General features: G+C 49.7%; 2 protein-coding genes across 5 annotated transcripts; both read right to left on the minus strand.

Moving 5' to 3' along the window:
- Positions 1-658: 658 nt before the first annotated feature.
- Positions 659-9,811, minus strand: LOC146376945 (surfeit locus protein 4-like). The gene is made up of 6 exons (XM_084945766.1): positions 9,099-9,811; positions 4,599-4,785; positions 3,795-3,871; positions 3,111-3,154; positions 2,780-2,969; positions 659-1,553 (listed from the first exon to the last, which is right to left on the minus strand). Exons 1-6 carry the CDS (start codon positions 9,144-9,146, stop codon positions 1,287-1,289), a joined length of 813 nt encoding a protein of 270 aa, XP_084801892.1. The 5' UTR covers positions 9,147-9,811; the 3' UTR covers positions 659-1,286.
- Positions 9,812-10,014: 203 nt separating this feature from the next.
- On the minus strand, positions 10,015-15,043 carry ciz1b (cdkn1a interacting zinc finger protein 1b). 4 transcript variants are annotated; one of them, XM_084945764.1, is made up of 14 exons: positions 14,940-15,043; positions 14,202-14,270; positions 13,928-14,015; positions 13,708-13,850; positions 13,558-13,616; positions 13,425-13,477; positions 13,189-13,329; positions 12,005-12,099; positions 11,830-11,923; positions 11,439-11,543; positions 11,039-11,191; positions 10,911-10,968; positions 10,626-10,747; positions 10,015-10,318 (listed from the first exon to the last, which is right to left on the minus strand). In XM_084945764.1, the coding sequence occupies exons 2-14, from the start codon at positions 14,228-14,230 to the stop codon at positions 10,253-10,255; spliced, it is 1,206 nt and encodes a 401-aa protein (XP_084801890.1). In that variant the 5' UTR covers positions 14,231-14,270; positions 14,940-15,043; the 3' UTR covers positions 10,015-10,252. The 4 variants fall into 4 exon arrangements, with proteins under 4 accessions (XP_084801890.1, XP_084801886.1, XP_084801889.1 ...); XM_084945760.1 differs by having other exon boundaries at positions 11,830-11,926; XM_084945763.1 differs by having other exon boundaries at positions 11,830-11,926; positions 14,202-14,321; positions 14,940-15,001.
- Between the last annotated feature and the right edge of the window lie 180 nt (positions 15,044-15,223).

The raw sequence follows: 15,223 nt of genomic DNA on the forward strand, positions 1-15,223 counted from the left end.
GCTCACAGGTCAGAGGTCACGTTAGTTTGACAGCCTGCTCACGACAACCGCACGTTTCAGCTGAGAGGCCGTCCCACGGCGCTTCGGTGACCTGGGAAGTTGGCGCGGCAGGAGGACGTGCGGGCTGAACCGCAGGACGCGCCTTTATGGCCGATAGCACCGCCCACGTGTCGTGTGGCGTACCACGTGACTCAGGTCTGCAGGCAGAGCGCCGCCTCGCGGTGAAGCTTGGCTGAACGAACGAGCAGCACGGCGCAGGTCCCCGCTCAGGTGTGTCTGTCACACTCGGGCCAGTGACGATCACACAAACGTCCAGGAGTCTCCACACCTCCACCCGCTGCATCCTCCTCTGTCACTCCAACCCTCCGCATGTCCTCCTCCGTTCATGAACCTCCCCTGATCTTCCTCTTTTCCACCTGCCCGACTGGTCCATCTTCATTGTCCTTCGTCCATCAGAGCAGAGGGCGCTGTGTGCTGTGATTGGCTAGGAGAGGACACGCCCAGCACACAGACGCAGCTTCCAGCACGCCTAGTCCCAGCGTGAGCTCACTTCCTGTTCTCGCTGATTTTCAAATAAAACACGGAGGCTGTGTCCGTCTTCTTTATACAGTCTGTGGGAGATGAGCAGGTGCTGCAGGAAACACTGAAACACACACACTTCTTAATGCTGCACGATTTATTAAACTCCTCCTACAAAAACACGATAGAAAAAGAGTTCAGACACACAGACAAACACTGAACGTCGTACAGAGGAGACGAAGCACACTGTGAGGAAACAGCGCCTCCTGCAGGACGCCACGGGTCACTACAGCCTCCCCGCTCCGTACTAAAGCTGCGATCGCTCACGTGCTCAGGTGTGTTTATCGCCTCAGAGCTGCTCAAAATGATTCTGCCTCCATTTTCTCCCGTTTCAGTCTCCGACTACAAACGGATTCATGAATAAGGAAAACATCGCCGGCGGTCGTTTGTCCAGCTCGTTACAAAAAACATTAACGAGTGACGTCGTTGTGTCCGAATCGTCACATCGAACAAGCTGGAAACAGCAAAGACCGCCTACAAAAGCACTGATTGGATAACGCAGCAGCTGATGCCTCGGGTGGCGGTCACTGGGTGGTGCAGCAGGATGGAGGTGGAGGCGCTCCCTCGCCTCCTCTAAAATCACTCTAAGTGTGAAACATCACAGCCAGTGTGCAACAAACATCACGTGACACAAAGACGAGATCTGATTGGTCGCTCAGAGTGTAAAAAAATAAAAATAGAAGAGGCAGAGGCGCGGCTCCTCCTCCTCACCACTCCTTCTTCTTCTCGTCCATGGAGACGCCCCCGGGCCCGAGCGCCACCACCAGCAGCAGGCCGCCGATCACCGAGGTGGTCTGGAAGAAGTCGTACTTCAGGAAGTCGTGCATGGGCGTGTAGGACGGCACGCTCCAGAAGGCGTTGATGGTGAAGTTGATGCAGAGCAGCCACGCCACCAGCGTGAGCGCCGCCAGCTTCGTCTTAAAGCCCACCGCCACCAGGACCATGAGCGCCGTCCCCACCACGTTCTGCAGGAACTGAACACAACACGCCGTCAGTACGAGGACGATGGTCAAGCCCATAATTATTCAGACCCCCCAAAGTTACTTTTATTCAACCTGCAAGTTTTCGTCTCCCAAACGATGTTGAGACGAGGCACCAGAGGCATCGCCGCCGCAAAAACGCTTCTCTGCTTTTATTCTCATTGGAGCAAAACGTGTCCCGCCCACAATCATTCACTCGTCTCAATAATAGAAAAACCTTTAATAGTTATTACAGCAGACGAACGCGTCCTATAATCGCACGTCTCCACGTTTGCTCGTTCGTCTTTAGCAGTGAGCTTTCAGGTCGGAGGGTCTCCTCGCCCTGATCTTTAGCTCCGCCCACAGAGTCTCTGCTGGACTCTGTGGGCGGAGCTGCTCAATGTTAATGTTTGTGTCTGCTAACCGTTTACTTTGCTGTGTTTTGGGTCGTTGTAGTGCTGAGCTGCTGCTGCCTGATGATGAGGAGGAGGATCTTCATGCTGTTTTTCATGGTGGCGTTTCCTGTGATGAGCTTCCCACCACCATGTTGCACAGCGGGGACGGTGCTCTCAGGGTTGAAACAACCAAAACACAGAAGACCAGATCAGATTTGTCCAGATCAGCGTTTGCAAAGACCAGGCGGGTGTTTGTGCGCCTTCTCTGGAGACGTGGCGTCCTCCGCAGTGTCCGTTGGACTGTCTGTCCACAGATTGACCAGGATGGCCACACGTCTCACTGTCCTCCCGGCCAGCACAGGTCTCACTTTAGACTCCGACCACGTCCTCTGAGATTGTCCACAGTGGGGAACATCTTGTATTTTTAATAATACTTTGCTCTGCAGGGACTGGACCCTGAAAACACTGAGATATGGCCTCCGGCGCTCTTTCCTGACATGTGACCAGCCTCAGGTCCTCACTCCTCTGTCTGAGCCACGACTGTCCACCAACCCGCCGCACACTGAATCGGCTTGGACTGTTCGGACGGTGATTTTAGGACTGTGGATTTCCCAGAGACTGTGACAGTTTGTGAAGAGTACGAGTCATTCTGGACACTTTTTGCTCAAATGTAAATAAAAGCGATGCCTCTGGTGCCTCGTCTTCTTCTCTTTTGGCAGACGCCCGTGTCATTTCCTGTCAAAAACAACTTGTTGGTTGAACAAAAGTAAGCTTCCGTCAAATCTTGCCAGGAGTTTGAATAATTACGTGGGCACGTGTGGGCACGTGTGGGTTTGTGAGACTCACGCTGAGCAGGCTGAAGTCAAAGTGCAGCAGCGTCATGAACATGAGGACGAGGAGGACGCGACCTCCCAGCTGCAGGAGGTGCTTCGGCGAGCTCTGATGTCCGAGGGAAGGAACTCCGGCGAACACGCTACGCGCCTCCCCCCTGCACTCTGCCAGGAGGAGGAGGAGGCCCCCGCCCAGCGCCAGGTTCCTGCAGAGGAGGACGAGGAGGACGAAGAACAGCAGATCATGTCTTTGTAGCTCCAACCTGCAGCGTCATGCAAACGTGCAGAACGAGCCGTTTCTGTCCACGACGTCGATAAAGTTATTTCAGAAAGGCGTGACGACTCACCTCATGAGGAACTTGAGGTCCCACAGGATGCTGTAAGCCACCATCTGCAGGTCACACAGAGTCACATGATCAGCACTCACAGGTAACATTCTGGGACTCACCTGTTTGAAAGTTCACCTGCACCGTGTTGGCAGGACGAAACTACGACCTTAACAGATCTGACCAATCACAGCACTGCATTTGGCATCGAGTGCAAGCGCAGCTGCAAACTCGCACCGGTGCTGAACACGTCTGACCACAGCGAGCTGCTGCTCCGGCTCAGCCGGCGCGCCGACATCAGAAACACAGACTAAAGCTCTGGGATCAAACCGGGAATCGTCCCGGCCGCTGCCTGCTCCCGCCGCCTGGATCGTCCACGTTTCTTCCTTTTCTCCTTCGTAAACATCGTCACCTCTTCCTGTCCGCTCTACCTGGAAATCACAGCGCTTTCAACGTGTATACATTACACGCCGCCCCGCACACACACACGGTCAGCTGTGGCTCTTCTTTCAGAGACAAAGAACAAAACGTTTATGTTTCAAACAGGAAACGTTTAGAGAGTCTGAAGGCGTGACGGCGCAGTGAAAACCGACTGAAGCTCGCTGACCATCACGTCAAAAGCCTGCAATACTAAACATTAAACACGTGTGTGTGTGTGTGTGTGTGTGTGTGTGTGTGTGTGTGTGTGTGTGTGTGTGTGTGTACCTGCAGAGCGATGATCCCAAACAGAGCGCCGCAGGCGTGCTGAACAAAGTTCCTGCTGAGGATCAACACGCAGCAGCCTGCAGACACACACGTGTTACATGTTTAATGTGGAACAACTGAGAGCTCTAAATCACCAATAATCAATCAATCAATCAATCAATCAATCAATCAATCAGAGACTGGTGCAACAACCCAGGTGCTCGCAGAGATTATTACACACACATATGTATAAATGTACAGGCAGGGGTCCTCTGTCCCTAACTGTCACCAGTGTGCGAGTCCTCGGAGCCCCGTCTGCATTCGGACCTGCTCGGATCACCACGGTTTTCATTAGATCCTAGTACCTGGTACCAGGTGCTTTAGCAGGTGCTCGGCCGGGGTTCCCAGCGATCTGAGCAGGTATTAAAGTGTGACATCATCATGGCACAGATTGGCTGGTCAGTAGCGTCAGTGTGACGAAGAGCTGCAGATCGAGCAGCAGGTACACCGTCGCCTCCACGTCCACCTTTGCTGTAGCGTTTGCGTTGCATACTAATTATGCTGCAGGACGCTCAGATGCGTTGCTATGACGACAGCCATAGCCGCAGGTTAGGTAGTACCAGACAGTAATGGAGAACCAGGTTAATGGAAAAGGGCCTCATATGTGTATAACGAGGTGTGAAACGCCCGTCCCCACAAGAAGGTGTCAGGGTTAGTTAGGCTAGGCGTTCAGTGATGGTTAGGATGAGCATTTTGTCAATTAGATGTCCTCACTAAGATATGAAAACGTGTGTGTGTGTGTGTGTATGTGTGTGTGAGTGTTACCCAGCTGTCCCAGCAGGTTGATGAGGACGAAGAGGTTGGCGATGAAGAGGCCACAGCTCCAGGTGGAGTCGATGTACTCGCTCTGCTCGCTCCACTGGAGCCACATCCTGGTGCCGTCCTCGAGGAAGGTGCTGACCAGGCAGAGGCGGGCCACGTGGGGGAGGTAGTGTTTGGTCACCCGCAGGAACTAAAGCAGCGGGGTGATCAACACACTGTTAGTCACTTTATTAATGTAGCACTGACTGCGTTTTTGTACATGCGGGGTTTAAAATACAAAGAGGCACCAAAAGCTGCAGTTCCTCTGACATCCAGCAGAGGCAGCAGTGAGTTGGTCCCCACAGACTCCCATGTTCAAACTTTGCAGCAGAAGTAAACATGTTTACAGCCGGATACACAAAGTGCTTGTCTCTGTAGTTGTGTCTGAATTCAGGGGAAGGACGCTTCAATGCCACATTTGGAGGCAATGACGTCACGGCGACGCGACGAAGGCTGTCCGAATTCAAAGAGCGCTCAAAATGTGGCGACAAATGCGTCCTACTTTTCCCCGAATTTTAAGGATGTATGTATCCTTCGTGTCCTACTATATCCCAGGATTCATTGCGGGTCATAGAGGAGATTTAACGATGGTGGTCGAAGCGGGAGAGGAAAACACTTCCAGATGTAAGTATATGAACATCTGGTTGTACAAAAATTAAATTGTTATAGCGGTCGTGTTGTTAAGCTTTGGGCATCTGCAGAGACGTGTTTCTTTTATTTAAATAACCGTAAACCAGCTTGTATCGCGGGTCCCGCGGTTTTTCATGTATTGCCGCTTACATACAGCTAATTTAGATTTTGTCGAATTGGTGACATGTTGTGGGGAACAAAGACCAAACGGCTTAATTTATTAAAACGAGGAGAAAACGATCACCTCTTCACTGGGGTGAAGAATTGGGCCGCTACGGCCTGGAGGTACAAGAATAAATCAGTTTACACATCATATTCATATGAGTGCGGTCCTATTAACCTTTATGCTGTAGCCTGTAACCCAACCTTTTTGCGCCACAGACCGGTTCATGTCAGACACGGAGCCTTTAAGGTGTCGCGGATGAATACAACCACAGAAAATGACCAAGACACAAACTGTGGGATTTTGTAAATATAATAAACGTGAATGTACTGTGTAATTGTGTAACTTTATTAGCAGCGTCCTCCTGAAAATGCGCCAACATTGACAGTAACATCCTCCTCTCTGCCGCTTAATGCTCTCTGGTCGCTATGGTAACATGTAAATATTTCTTTCAAAATAAGACACAACTACAACAAGGGAAAGACCCAGGGAAACCGAGGTAACGATAAAACCCCTGAAAACCATAAATTTCACAGCGGAGCCTCAACTCTCGTGGCCCGGTACCACGCGACTCACGGACCGCTGCTGTACAGAACCTGTGATGTCCAGACGGCGTTCCTCTGGAGTTCTGCTGTGAAAACTTTTGGGTTTAGGGATTAACATAGTTGCCATGGTTTCCTTTCTTCTCTTATGTGTTGTGTGTGATCAGGACAATTCTGGAGAAGATGGGCCTGCAGGGGAAAGTCACCCGCTTGCAGGCCAGAAGAAACGAGATAACTTTAAAGAATACAAAGTACGTATGTGTGTTATCAAGAAGATGATTCTCATTAAGTTAATAAATGTGCAGTTACTAAGAGCTGTTGTGGTGTTTTTATTTGCCTGCTGTCATTTTTGATTTCCTCTGCCTTTAGGATTGCAAGTTTCCAGGCTCAGGAGAGGGGTCAGTGGGAAGCCCACTGCTGTGCTTGGCCCTGGTTTGCCCTCATGGATGAGGTGATAGGACAGATGCCTTCCACTAAGCCTCTGTCCTAATGTCCTCTCTCCCTGAGGACACTCCAGGGCCAAGCGCAGCAGTGGGGGACCAAGACGACAGCGATGACGAAGCGGCTCAGCCACCTACAACAGGGAGGAAGAGGAGAAGAGATGATGAGCTGCTAGACCTCATCAGAGAGGACATGAGGCAGCAAAGAGAGCTTTAGGATGCTTCCTCCCACTGTCCACGGCACCGTCCATCCACAGGGTTTGCAGGGCTCACTCGTGGCTGCCACACCACTAAGATGTTTTCAGAAACATGCAAGCAGGAGATGGTGGAGGCTATATTATTAGTATAATACTTGTAACTCTGTAGCAGACAACAGTTTGATAAAGTGCTATGTAAAAACAAACAAACAAAAGATTAGATTCTATACGTTTCAAAGATATTTAGTTTATATATTTTATATGATACAGTTCATGTGTAAGAATGACCGATGTGCCAAAAAATGATCGTCTGCCAAAAACTGATTTCCGGTTTTTGCCCTAAACTGATTGTTCGTATTTAACCTGCTATGAATAACTTGTTGGTCTATAACACGTGAAACATGTCAAATGTTTCCCTCATTGATGACATCAGGTCACTTTGAGCCACCAGCAACGTTCCTGTAACAGGTAGAAGCTGCAACCAGATTTTGGCAGTGACTTTTATCCTTTATTTATCCAGTTCACAAACAATCTTGTTGACATTACAAATTTATTTTTTAAGAGTAATCTGGCCAAGAGGACAGCAGACAGCAAAACAGATATACAACAGATATATCAAGTGTACCTACATTAGAACCAGAGTTAGAAAGATACAACAGGTAATTGTTGTATATATAAACTCCTTTGTAAACCATGTTCACCAAAGTCTATTTACCAACATACATACAGATATTACACACGGAAACATTGGAAATCAGTTTTGGCAGGCGAACACATTTTTGGCACAACGGCGGCAATAATTCAATTATCGTGTAATTAGCTGAGTAATTCCTAAATGCGTGTAGATTAAAGGACATTATTTTACCTGGACATGATTGTCTCTGAAACACACGCAAGTAAGGGCGGAGTTGAAGGCTAGGAGGCTGTGCACAGCCCCTCTGTTATGTTGGATACTCATTGTTTGTTCAATAAAGTTTCTATGGAGAAAAAAAGGGGGCCGTCCACAGCCGCTCACTTCCTGCCTACCCGTCCGTCTAAGGACACTACCTTGTGACGCAGGTAGGTAGTGTCCTTATGAGCATCCTTCCCCTGAATTCAGACACAGCATGTGGATCATTTCCATCCATCGTCTTCTTATCCTTATCAGGGTCGCAGGCGTCTGGAGCCTCTCTCAGCTGCCACAGAGAGGCGGGGTACACCTGGACAGGTCACCAGTCACCAAATAACCTAACCCACTGTGGGAGGAAGACACCCCAGCGCCACTGTGCTGCCCCCTGGCAATTTACCCATTCATAATAATTAGGGGCGTGGCCTCTTTGATTGACAGCTGGATGGTGACACAGGTGGCTGCAGCTGGTAGCGTCACCTGCACTGGACCTCTGCATCGTGTTTGTGCTGTTGGAGCATTTTTAGTGACATCATGCTGTGAGGTCACTGTACTAACAGACTGAAGCTAAAAATCAGCACAATGTTTCCTTAGATTAAAAACACATCAGCTGCTGATTCATGTGTCTGAGCCACAGCCTCAGGTAGACACGCCCACATATTTATTATTACTTGTAAAATACTTTAACTTGACTCTAACACGGGAGGGTTGTTTAAATGTGGATTAACCAAGAAGAAGACGATCATCATCGTGTGTGTGTTTCACGGCTCCGTGGAGGACGTGAGCTACCTGCTGCTGCAGCAACACTTTCTGTGGCGCTCCGTGGCGGAGGGTTACTTTCAGAACTTCCGGTCAGCGACGCTGCGCATTGATCGAACCAGACTCCGTTAACAGGTGTTTTCATTGAACCGTTCCCGGTTCGTCAGCAGTGATTCACGGCTGTGAGAAGAAACTATACCGCTCGGGCACGTCAGGACCCCGGCCTCGTCTCCGCGTGTGAGACCCAGCTGAACCACGAATTCATTTAGAAGTTACTTTACGTACATTTTTATAAAATATTTAAATGTTAATGTGTAAACCAGCCCTGGAGCGATCAGAGCTCTCCTGAGGTCGAACATCATCTCAGAGGAAAGTCACCCATCATTATTTCCGTTTTCCGACAAGCTGCGAACGTTTCACCAGACTCGATTTAAAATCTGTCACGTTTCAACTTTCCTCGAGTCTCCACAGACACCGTTGGTTTGTAGAAAACATCTGAACACGATCATCCATCGTGTAAACTCGTTCTTCATTTCGGCCAACAGAACAACTCAATAAAGATCGCATTTTTGGTGTTTTAGTGAGAATGAATCTGCACCACGGTCTTTCCTGTTCCACCCTCCCGATGACGAAATCTGCTGCTTTGCTTCAAACTTCATGAAAGTTCATTTTAAAGCAACAAAGCTGTTCCGGAGAGCAGCTGCCCTCTGCTTTTCGAGCTGACTAAACTTGTTTTGCAGCAGCAATCACCGAGCTTTCAACAACCAGATGTTTGAGATAACCGGACCGAGTCCCAGCTCAGCGTGTGGCCGCTCCGGGTGCGCGTTTCCCGGGTACGGGAGCTTACCTGGTCCGCCACATCCTCCGCCTGGCTCATGAGGTCTCCGTGTCCCATCTCTGGCTCCGACGGTAAGGCACTTCAGTGCGGAAAAGCAGCTGCCAGCTCACGTCCCGGTCCGGTCCGCAGTGATGATGAAGATGCCCCGCTGCTGCCTCCTCCGACCCACAATCCTCCGCGCTGAGCAGGTAGGGCGCCCCCTGCGGCCGGGCTGGGTACGGCATGCCACGTGGACCGGTGTTCTGACAAGACGTCCTACTTTGGCAGAACGTCCTACCTAAGTAGTTTATGCACATTTGTGCTATCAGCACAAATGTAAGTAGGTATGAAGGTTTGCCACTTAACTTTGCCCATCAGAGTATGCTTGTAGCTCATATTCATGAAACCAGGACGGTTTGCCACTTCATTTTACCCGGTAAAGTATGCTTGTAGGTCACATTCACAAAGGTAGCATGGTTTGGCACGTAATTTTACCCATCAGAGTATGTTTCTAGCTCTTATTAACAAAGGTAAGATGATTTGCCACTGAATTGTAGCTGTAAAATTATGCTCCTAGCTCATATTCACAAAGGTAGGACGGTTTGCCACTGAATTTCGTGTTGTGCGCATGCATAGAAACAACGGGTACGATGGTTTGTCAGGTAGGATGGATTCCCAGAACATCGGAACATGAAAGTCTAACCCAGCTCAGATGTGACCCGAACACCACGTCGGTGGTTCTTGTTCTTTCACTGTGGGGATGTAGAAACACAATGAACGTGATGCACGGCTGAGCCACCAGGGGGCGCTGAATGACAAACACTGATAACTCTGCAGGATGAATAACAGTGTGATCGTTTCATTCTCTCATAATGGAAAAAATTTATTTAACGAAACAGAAGTGTTAATAACTGTTTTATGACATCACACACCAAGAGAAACAAAGCCGGTTATGAAAACATGATTTATTAATGTTTGCATATTAACGATGATGAAACTGACCACTGTCAGTCATTGTGCAGGTGTCCCGCTCAGGTGGAAACGTTTCTCCCACTGCAAACAGAACACACATCGACAGCAGTCCACCTGTGACCTGCAGCTCCTGCAGCAGCCACCAGTCAAACAAAAAGGTGATCAGAGCTTCACCTGGATGCAGCAATGCATTGTGGGACACGGTGAGGCGGTCAGGGTGGAGCAGATCGGTCCTTGTCTCTCTGTCCTCGCCGCCTCCTCCTCTGAGCACGGTGTCTCTAAAACAACAAACAACAGGCAGCTGGGTTACCTGTGTGTGTGTGTGTGTGTCTTCCTGTTTAGCTATCTTTGTGAGGACCGAAATCTGCATTCTACTATACTTGTGAGAACCAACAGTCACTTGTGAGGACACACAACCTGGTCCTCACAAATTTGAAGGCATTTTTGTTTTCTTTCAGGTGCGTCTGTGCTGCTGCAGGGACATTAGCTCACCTGTGACTGTCCACATATTTATGCTGCGCACTCTTCGCTGACACACCTGTTACATACATGAAGTTAGTCATTAAATATAAAGCAGATATGTACCTGCAAGTGGAGGTAGTGTGTGCGTGTCCTGCAGTGTGTGTGTCGAGCTGCAGCTTCACTGTAGAAAAACTTTTTGCAGAGTCGACACATGAAGCCACAAACAGGAACCACAAAACTGCTTCCTGTGGGGACAGAGAGTAAAGCGTCACTTCCTGTTTGTCGCAGAGACACAACGAGACAAAATCCACAGACACACTGATCTACGCCTTCTGGATTTTCTCTCTACAGATCGTCCACCGGGGGGCGACAAAGCTCCATCAGCTGGTTACGACCTCCGGGACGTACCGCACGCCGTGCTGGGGTCATACTCTGCTCGCCGCTTGTCCTCCTCTTCCTCAGCCACCTGAAACAGTTTAAAGTCGTCACTCCTGAATTGTGATTTCACTCGACGCCACAGGACGTCCTGATTTTACCTCTTCCTTTGTTGCTGCAGCTTCTTCCTCGTCAGCTACGTCCACTTCTTCCTCCACCACCGCCCCCTCCTCCTCTTCCTCCCCCTCCTCCTCGAAGCAGCCGACAGCATCCACAGTGATGAGCTCCTCCTCCTGAGCCTCCTCCAGGAGCACCTGGGAGGAAACAGGAAACATCAGCTGTCCCACAGAGGGGCGGGACATCCTGCTGAGCAGCGCCCCACAGAGTCGATCACGCCGTTGACGGTCACGCGAACAGTCGTTGCTTCGGTTTGTTTCACTGAAGTTTTTAGTGAACACAGACTCAGGATACACGTCACCACCAACGTCTGCGACACTGACCACCTGACAGCCGCAGCCATTGGCTTCCTGCTGTCACCTGACTGCCGACGCCCTCACTCACCTGCTGTTTATGTTCCGATGACTTCATGTGCTCCACAAACTTCCTGGGCGTCCTGAAGTGACGTCCGCACACCGGACAGAAGGGCCGGCAAAGCTGCTTGCACATCTGGATCACACACACACACAGACATGCACACACACGCACGTGCGCACACACGCACGTGCGCGCACACACACAGACATGCACACACACACACACACAGACATGCACACACACACAGACACACACACGCACACAGTCTTCTATTGACATTTTAATCTGCACAGTTGGCAAGTACACTGACAGTAAAGGGCTATTCTATTCTATTCTATTCTGTTTTATTCTATTCTGATCTCTGTTGGGTGAGGAGGCGTGTCTGCGCTGATACGTCATCATCACGTCTCACTCTCACCTTGTGTCGTTTGGTCCGCCGATGAATGATGACATCACCGCTGAAGTGAGTCTGACAGGTGTCACACCAGCGCTGCGACTCACGGCGGCGCCCCCTGCTGGCAGAGTGACACACCTGAAGGTTTTCAAACTAAACAACAAATCAGAGCCCCTGATCTGTGTGTGTGTGTGTTCACCTGTCCTGCGGTGCGTGTGTGTTGAGGTGGATGCAGTGTGTGATCTCCTGCAGCTTCTTCACGTGTTCAGGTCCTGCCATGTGCTCCTGAAACAGCTGGAAATAAACAGAGCACACCTGTAAACACCTGTGCACGTCCACCTGCTGTCACATGACCTGACATCCACAGCTGGTGCAGATGTGCAGACTGAGGTTGGTGACGTTGTGTCTGATCAGCTGTTCGTCACAGAGCTCAGGTTATTACAGGTGTGTCTGGATGAAGCCACCTGATTGGTCAGGACTCACAGCGACGGCTGCAGAGCCGAGCTCACCTGTTCCAGGACGTGCAGCAGTGGCATCGCATTATTCATCATCAAAGCACTGAGGGAGGGGCACGAACCACGCTCTGACCTCTGTGGTCCAGGTGTAACTGGCTGTTCTTCACTACTGTACGTTTCCCCTTCTGTTTACCTCGCGTGTCTGAATTTACAGTTAGTTTTTCATTTTGCAAAATCATCATGCAGAGCTTGGGTGCATCCCTGCTCCTGTTTCCCACCTGCAGACAGTCTTTACACTGCCGCCTGCCTTTGGTGGCTTTTTGGCAGAACTGTGACGTTCAGCAGTCGCCTCAGTGTTCTCACACACACAACAAAACTACACGCTAACCACATGCTGACTGTACTCCAAACACGCTAAACGTCATTAATCTTTCACATCTCAAAACTCTTTATCTCGCTCTCTCTCTCTCTCTCTCGCCGCCGTACTCCAAAAACTCCTCCCTCTTCCTAAACGACCTAATGTCACGTGTTGCTATATCATTTTTTAATTGGTCAACATGGTACATTTTTCCACCAATAGGAAAGGGTCGCAGGAGCGCGTTCCTTAGAAAACACCCGTTTTGTCTGCAGTTCGTGGCGGCTTTGAAGATAATGCTGCTGCGTCAGCCATGTTTGTCGGGTCATCCGTTGTTTTAAATCGGCTGCTAGTCGATCGATGAGCCTCGGAGCGTTCACAGCCGCTCGCTGCTGTCAGTGACTCTGACTTTAAAACAGGAAGCAGGTGCATGCGCTAACTGGGCAGAGGCAACAGTAAATGTTTCCAGATGTTAGCAAAGACTTGCTGTGGATGTCCTGAGTGTGCTGAGGACACCTGACTCAGGTAAGACTGACGGAGGCAGAGGAAGAAGAAGAGCCGAGTGTTTCTTACCAGGAGAGAGCGACACGTGAGGTCACAGACGTGACAGTGGAGTCCGCCCGTCTGTCTCTCGGCCGTCCTGTCCGTCTGTCCAAACTCTCGGCTCTCGCTGCTCTGCTGGATGGTGACCTTCAGTGACCCCACGCCCTGCAGCTACAAACACATCACGGCAGGTTACCTGACAGTCAGGTGTGTCTCCGTTACTCTGTGGTTCCGACTGTCAGATGGAGCGTTGCATGGTTCTTTACCTCGGCCGCTCTGCTGTCCTCTGCTGCCCCCTGCTGGCCGGGAGGAGGAACATCTGGTGACACAAAGACGGAAGCTTTATCAATCCACAGCACAGGACTGAAAATCAGCCTGAAGGATGCCACGGAGACACACCTGCCGCTGGAGCACATGACCCGGGGACTCTGCTGGGCGGAGCAGCGTCGTCCTCCATCCTGTGAAAAACATCAAAAACACACCGAGTTAGTCGAGTTCCTCAGATGTCAGACAGTGACGTCGTTTGTTCCTAGCAGATGACCTCCCAACCTTGCTCGCTTTGAATCCGATTTTTCTGATCCTCCCTCCAACCCCACGCCTCCAGGCTGGCTCGGCCCATCAGCACCCCTCTCTTCTCCTGTGGCGGTGGAGCTGCAGCGTGGCCAGCTCTCGGTACTTCCTGTTTCTGACGCCTGGACAAACACAAGGCATTAAACCAGCAGGAGCTGGGCTGCAGCGGGGACGGGGAGGCAGAGTCTGTTTTGGGTACCTGCTGGGGTGGAGGCGGCCTCCTCTGAGCAGCACAGACAGGGAATCGAACCCTCGCCAATGCACTTCCTGCAGTGGGTATAAAACACCTGCAGGTGGAGAACAACATGTGAAGCAGCGTTTATCAGCAGCACCCACAATGCATTTCACCTTCTATAAGTTTATCACACATTCAAATCCACGACAGACGTCTGAACCGTCACGCCTGCTCTGAAAGACCTGACATGTGTGTCAGCTTCAAGTCAGAGAAACAACACCTGACACAGGTAACTCACCTGTCTGTCCTCTGTGGCTGTTTGACCATGATGAAGGCGTGCTGACCTCTGACCTCTCAGCAGCTGTACCTGCAAAGATGAAGTTTCTCCTCTGATGTCCGTCATATAGCAGACGGACATCTAGCATATAGCATAACATATAGCAGACGGACAGTTTTCTGTTACAGAAAACTGTAACAGAAAACTGCTTACAGTTTTCTTACAGATTCATAACGTGTCTGAATGATTTTAATATGAATTCTGGAAATCAGCCGATAAACAAACCAGCTTTAAATCAGCACATTAAACAGAAATCTGGCACTAAATCAAACCGCAGTTCCAGGACAAGCAGAGGGAGGAGACTTTTGTCATTTCCAAGTCTTTAACATTACAGGCTTCACTTCTGTCACGGAGCTCATTACAAACCTCGAAGCGTAAAGCCGCGGAGAATCAGGTCTGCTGTTTAGTGTGTAAGCCGAATTAAAACCGGGCTTTTAGCGACTCGTAATATGTCTTTATAAATTTCTTATCTGAAACTTTACTCAATCAGCAACGAAACAAACAATAAATTAGCACATTTTCAACAGAGAGATCCCACTACTAGCTATTAGGCTAAGGCTAACAAGCTAAACTAACGTCTCCAAACAAACACAGTCTGACTTTAAACTTTTTTCTCTATCGTCCTGTTTGAAGACACGAACTAGGTTTAATAATCAGAGTTTACACGTTTAAATTGAACTCCAGGTTAGTTTAGCTCACCTTAATGTTCAGCAGATGCTAAAGCTAGCTCAGTTACAAGTAAACACAGACTGACGATGATACTTGTCTTCTGTCGCCCCCTGCCGGCGCGGAGGAAGACATGCGGCCAGCTGAGGAACTACAGGGTTCAGAGGTCCACGGAATCATCTGTGCACGTTTATATTTGTGCTGTTTTCTGCTACAGTCGGCTTTTCAGAATTTCCTCAGATGTCTTTTTTCTGTGTTTCCGTTTCTTCCCAGTCACCAAAAAACATTTCAGAAATAACAGATGGGCTGCAGATTTA

This window comes from Perissodus microlepis, chromosome 12 (assembly GCF_051167445.1).
Source record: "Perissodus microlepis isolate ML-2025 ecotype Zambia chromosome 12, ASM5116744v1, whole genome shotgun sequence".
Taxonomy (NCBI): domain Eukaryota; kingdom Metazoa; phylum Chordata; class Actinopteri; order Cichliformes; family Cichlidae; genus Perissodus; species Perissodus microlepis.

Bases quoted from the DNA above. Each gene is read 5' to 3' on its own strand.
- ciz1b (XM_084945760.1), bottom strand. From the start codon at position 14,230: ATGGTCAAACAGCCACAGAGGACAGACAG. The intron at 13,617-13,707 runs GTTGGGAGGTCA...TGTTTTTCACAG, and splicing joins TCGGATTCAAAGCGAGCAAG to GATGGAGGACGACGCTGCTC. The intron at 13,330-13,424 runs GTAAAGAACCAT...ATGTGTTTGTAG, and splicing joins AGGACAGCAGAGCGGCCGAG to CTGCAGGGCGTGGGGTCACT.
- LOC146376945 (XM_084945766.1), bottom strand. From the start codon at position 9,146: ATGGGACACGGAGACCTCATGAGCCAGGCGGAGGATGTGGCGGACCAG. The intron at 3,872-4,598 runs GTAACACTCACA...GTGTGTCTGCAG, and splicing joins CAACCTGCTGGGACAGCTGG to GCTGCTGCGTGTTGATCCTC. The intron at 2,970-3,110 runs GTGAGTCGTCAC...CCTCCTCTGCAG, and splicing joins GACCTCAAGTTCCTCATGAG to GAACCTGGCGCTGGGCGGGG.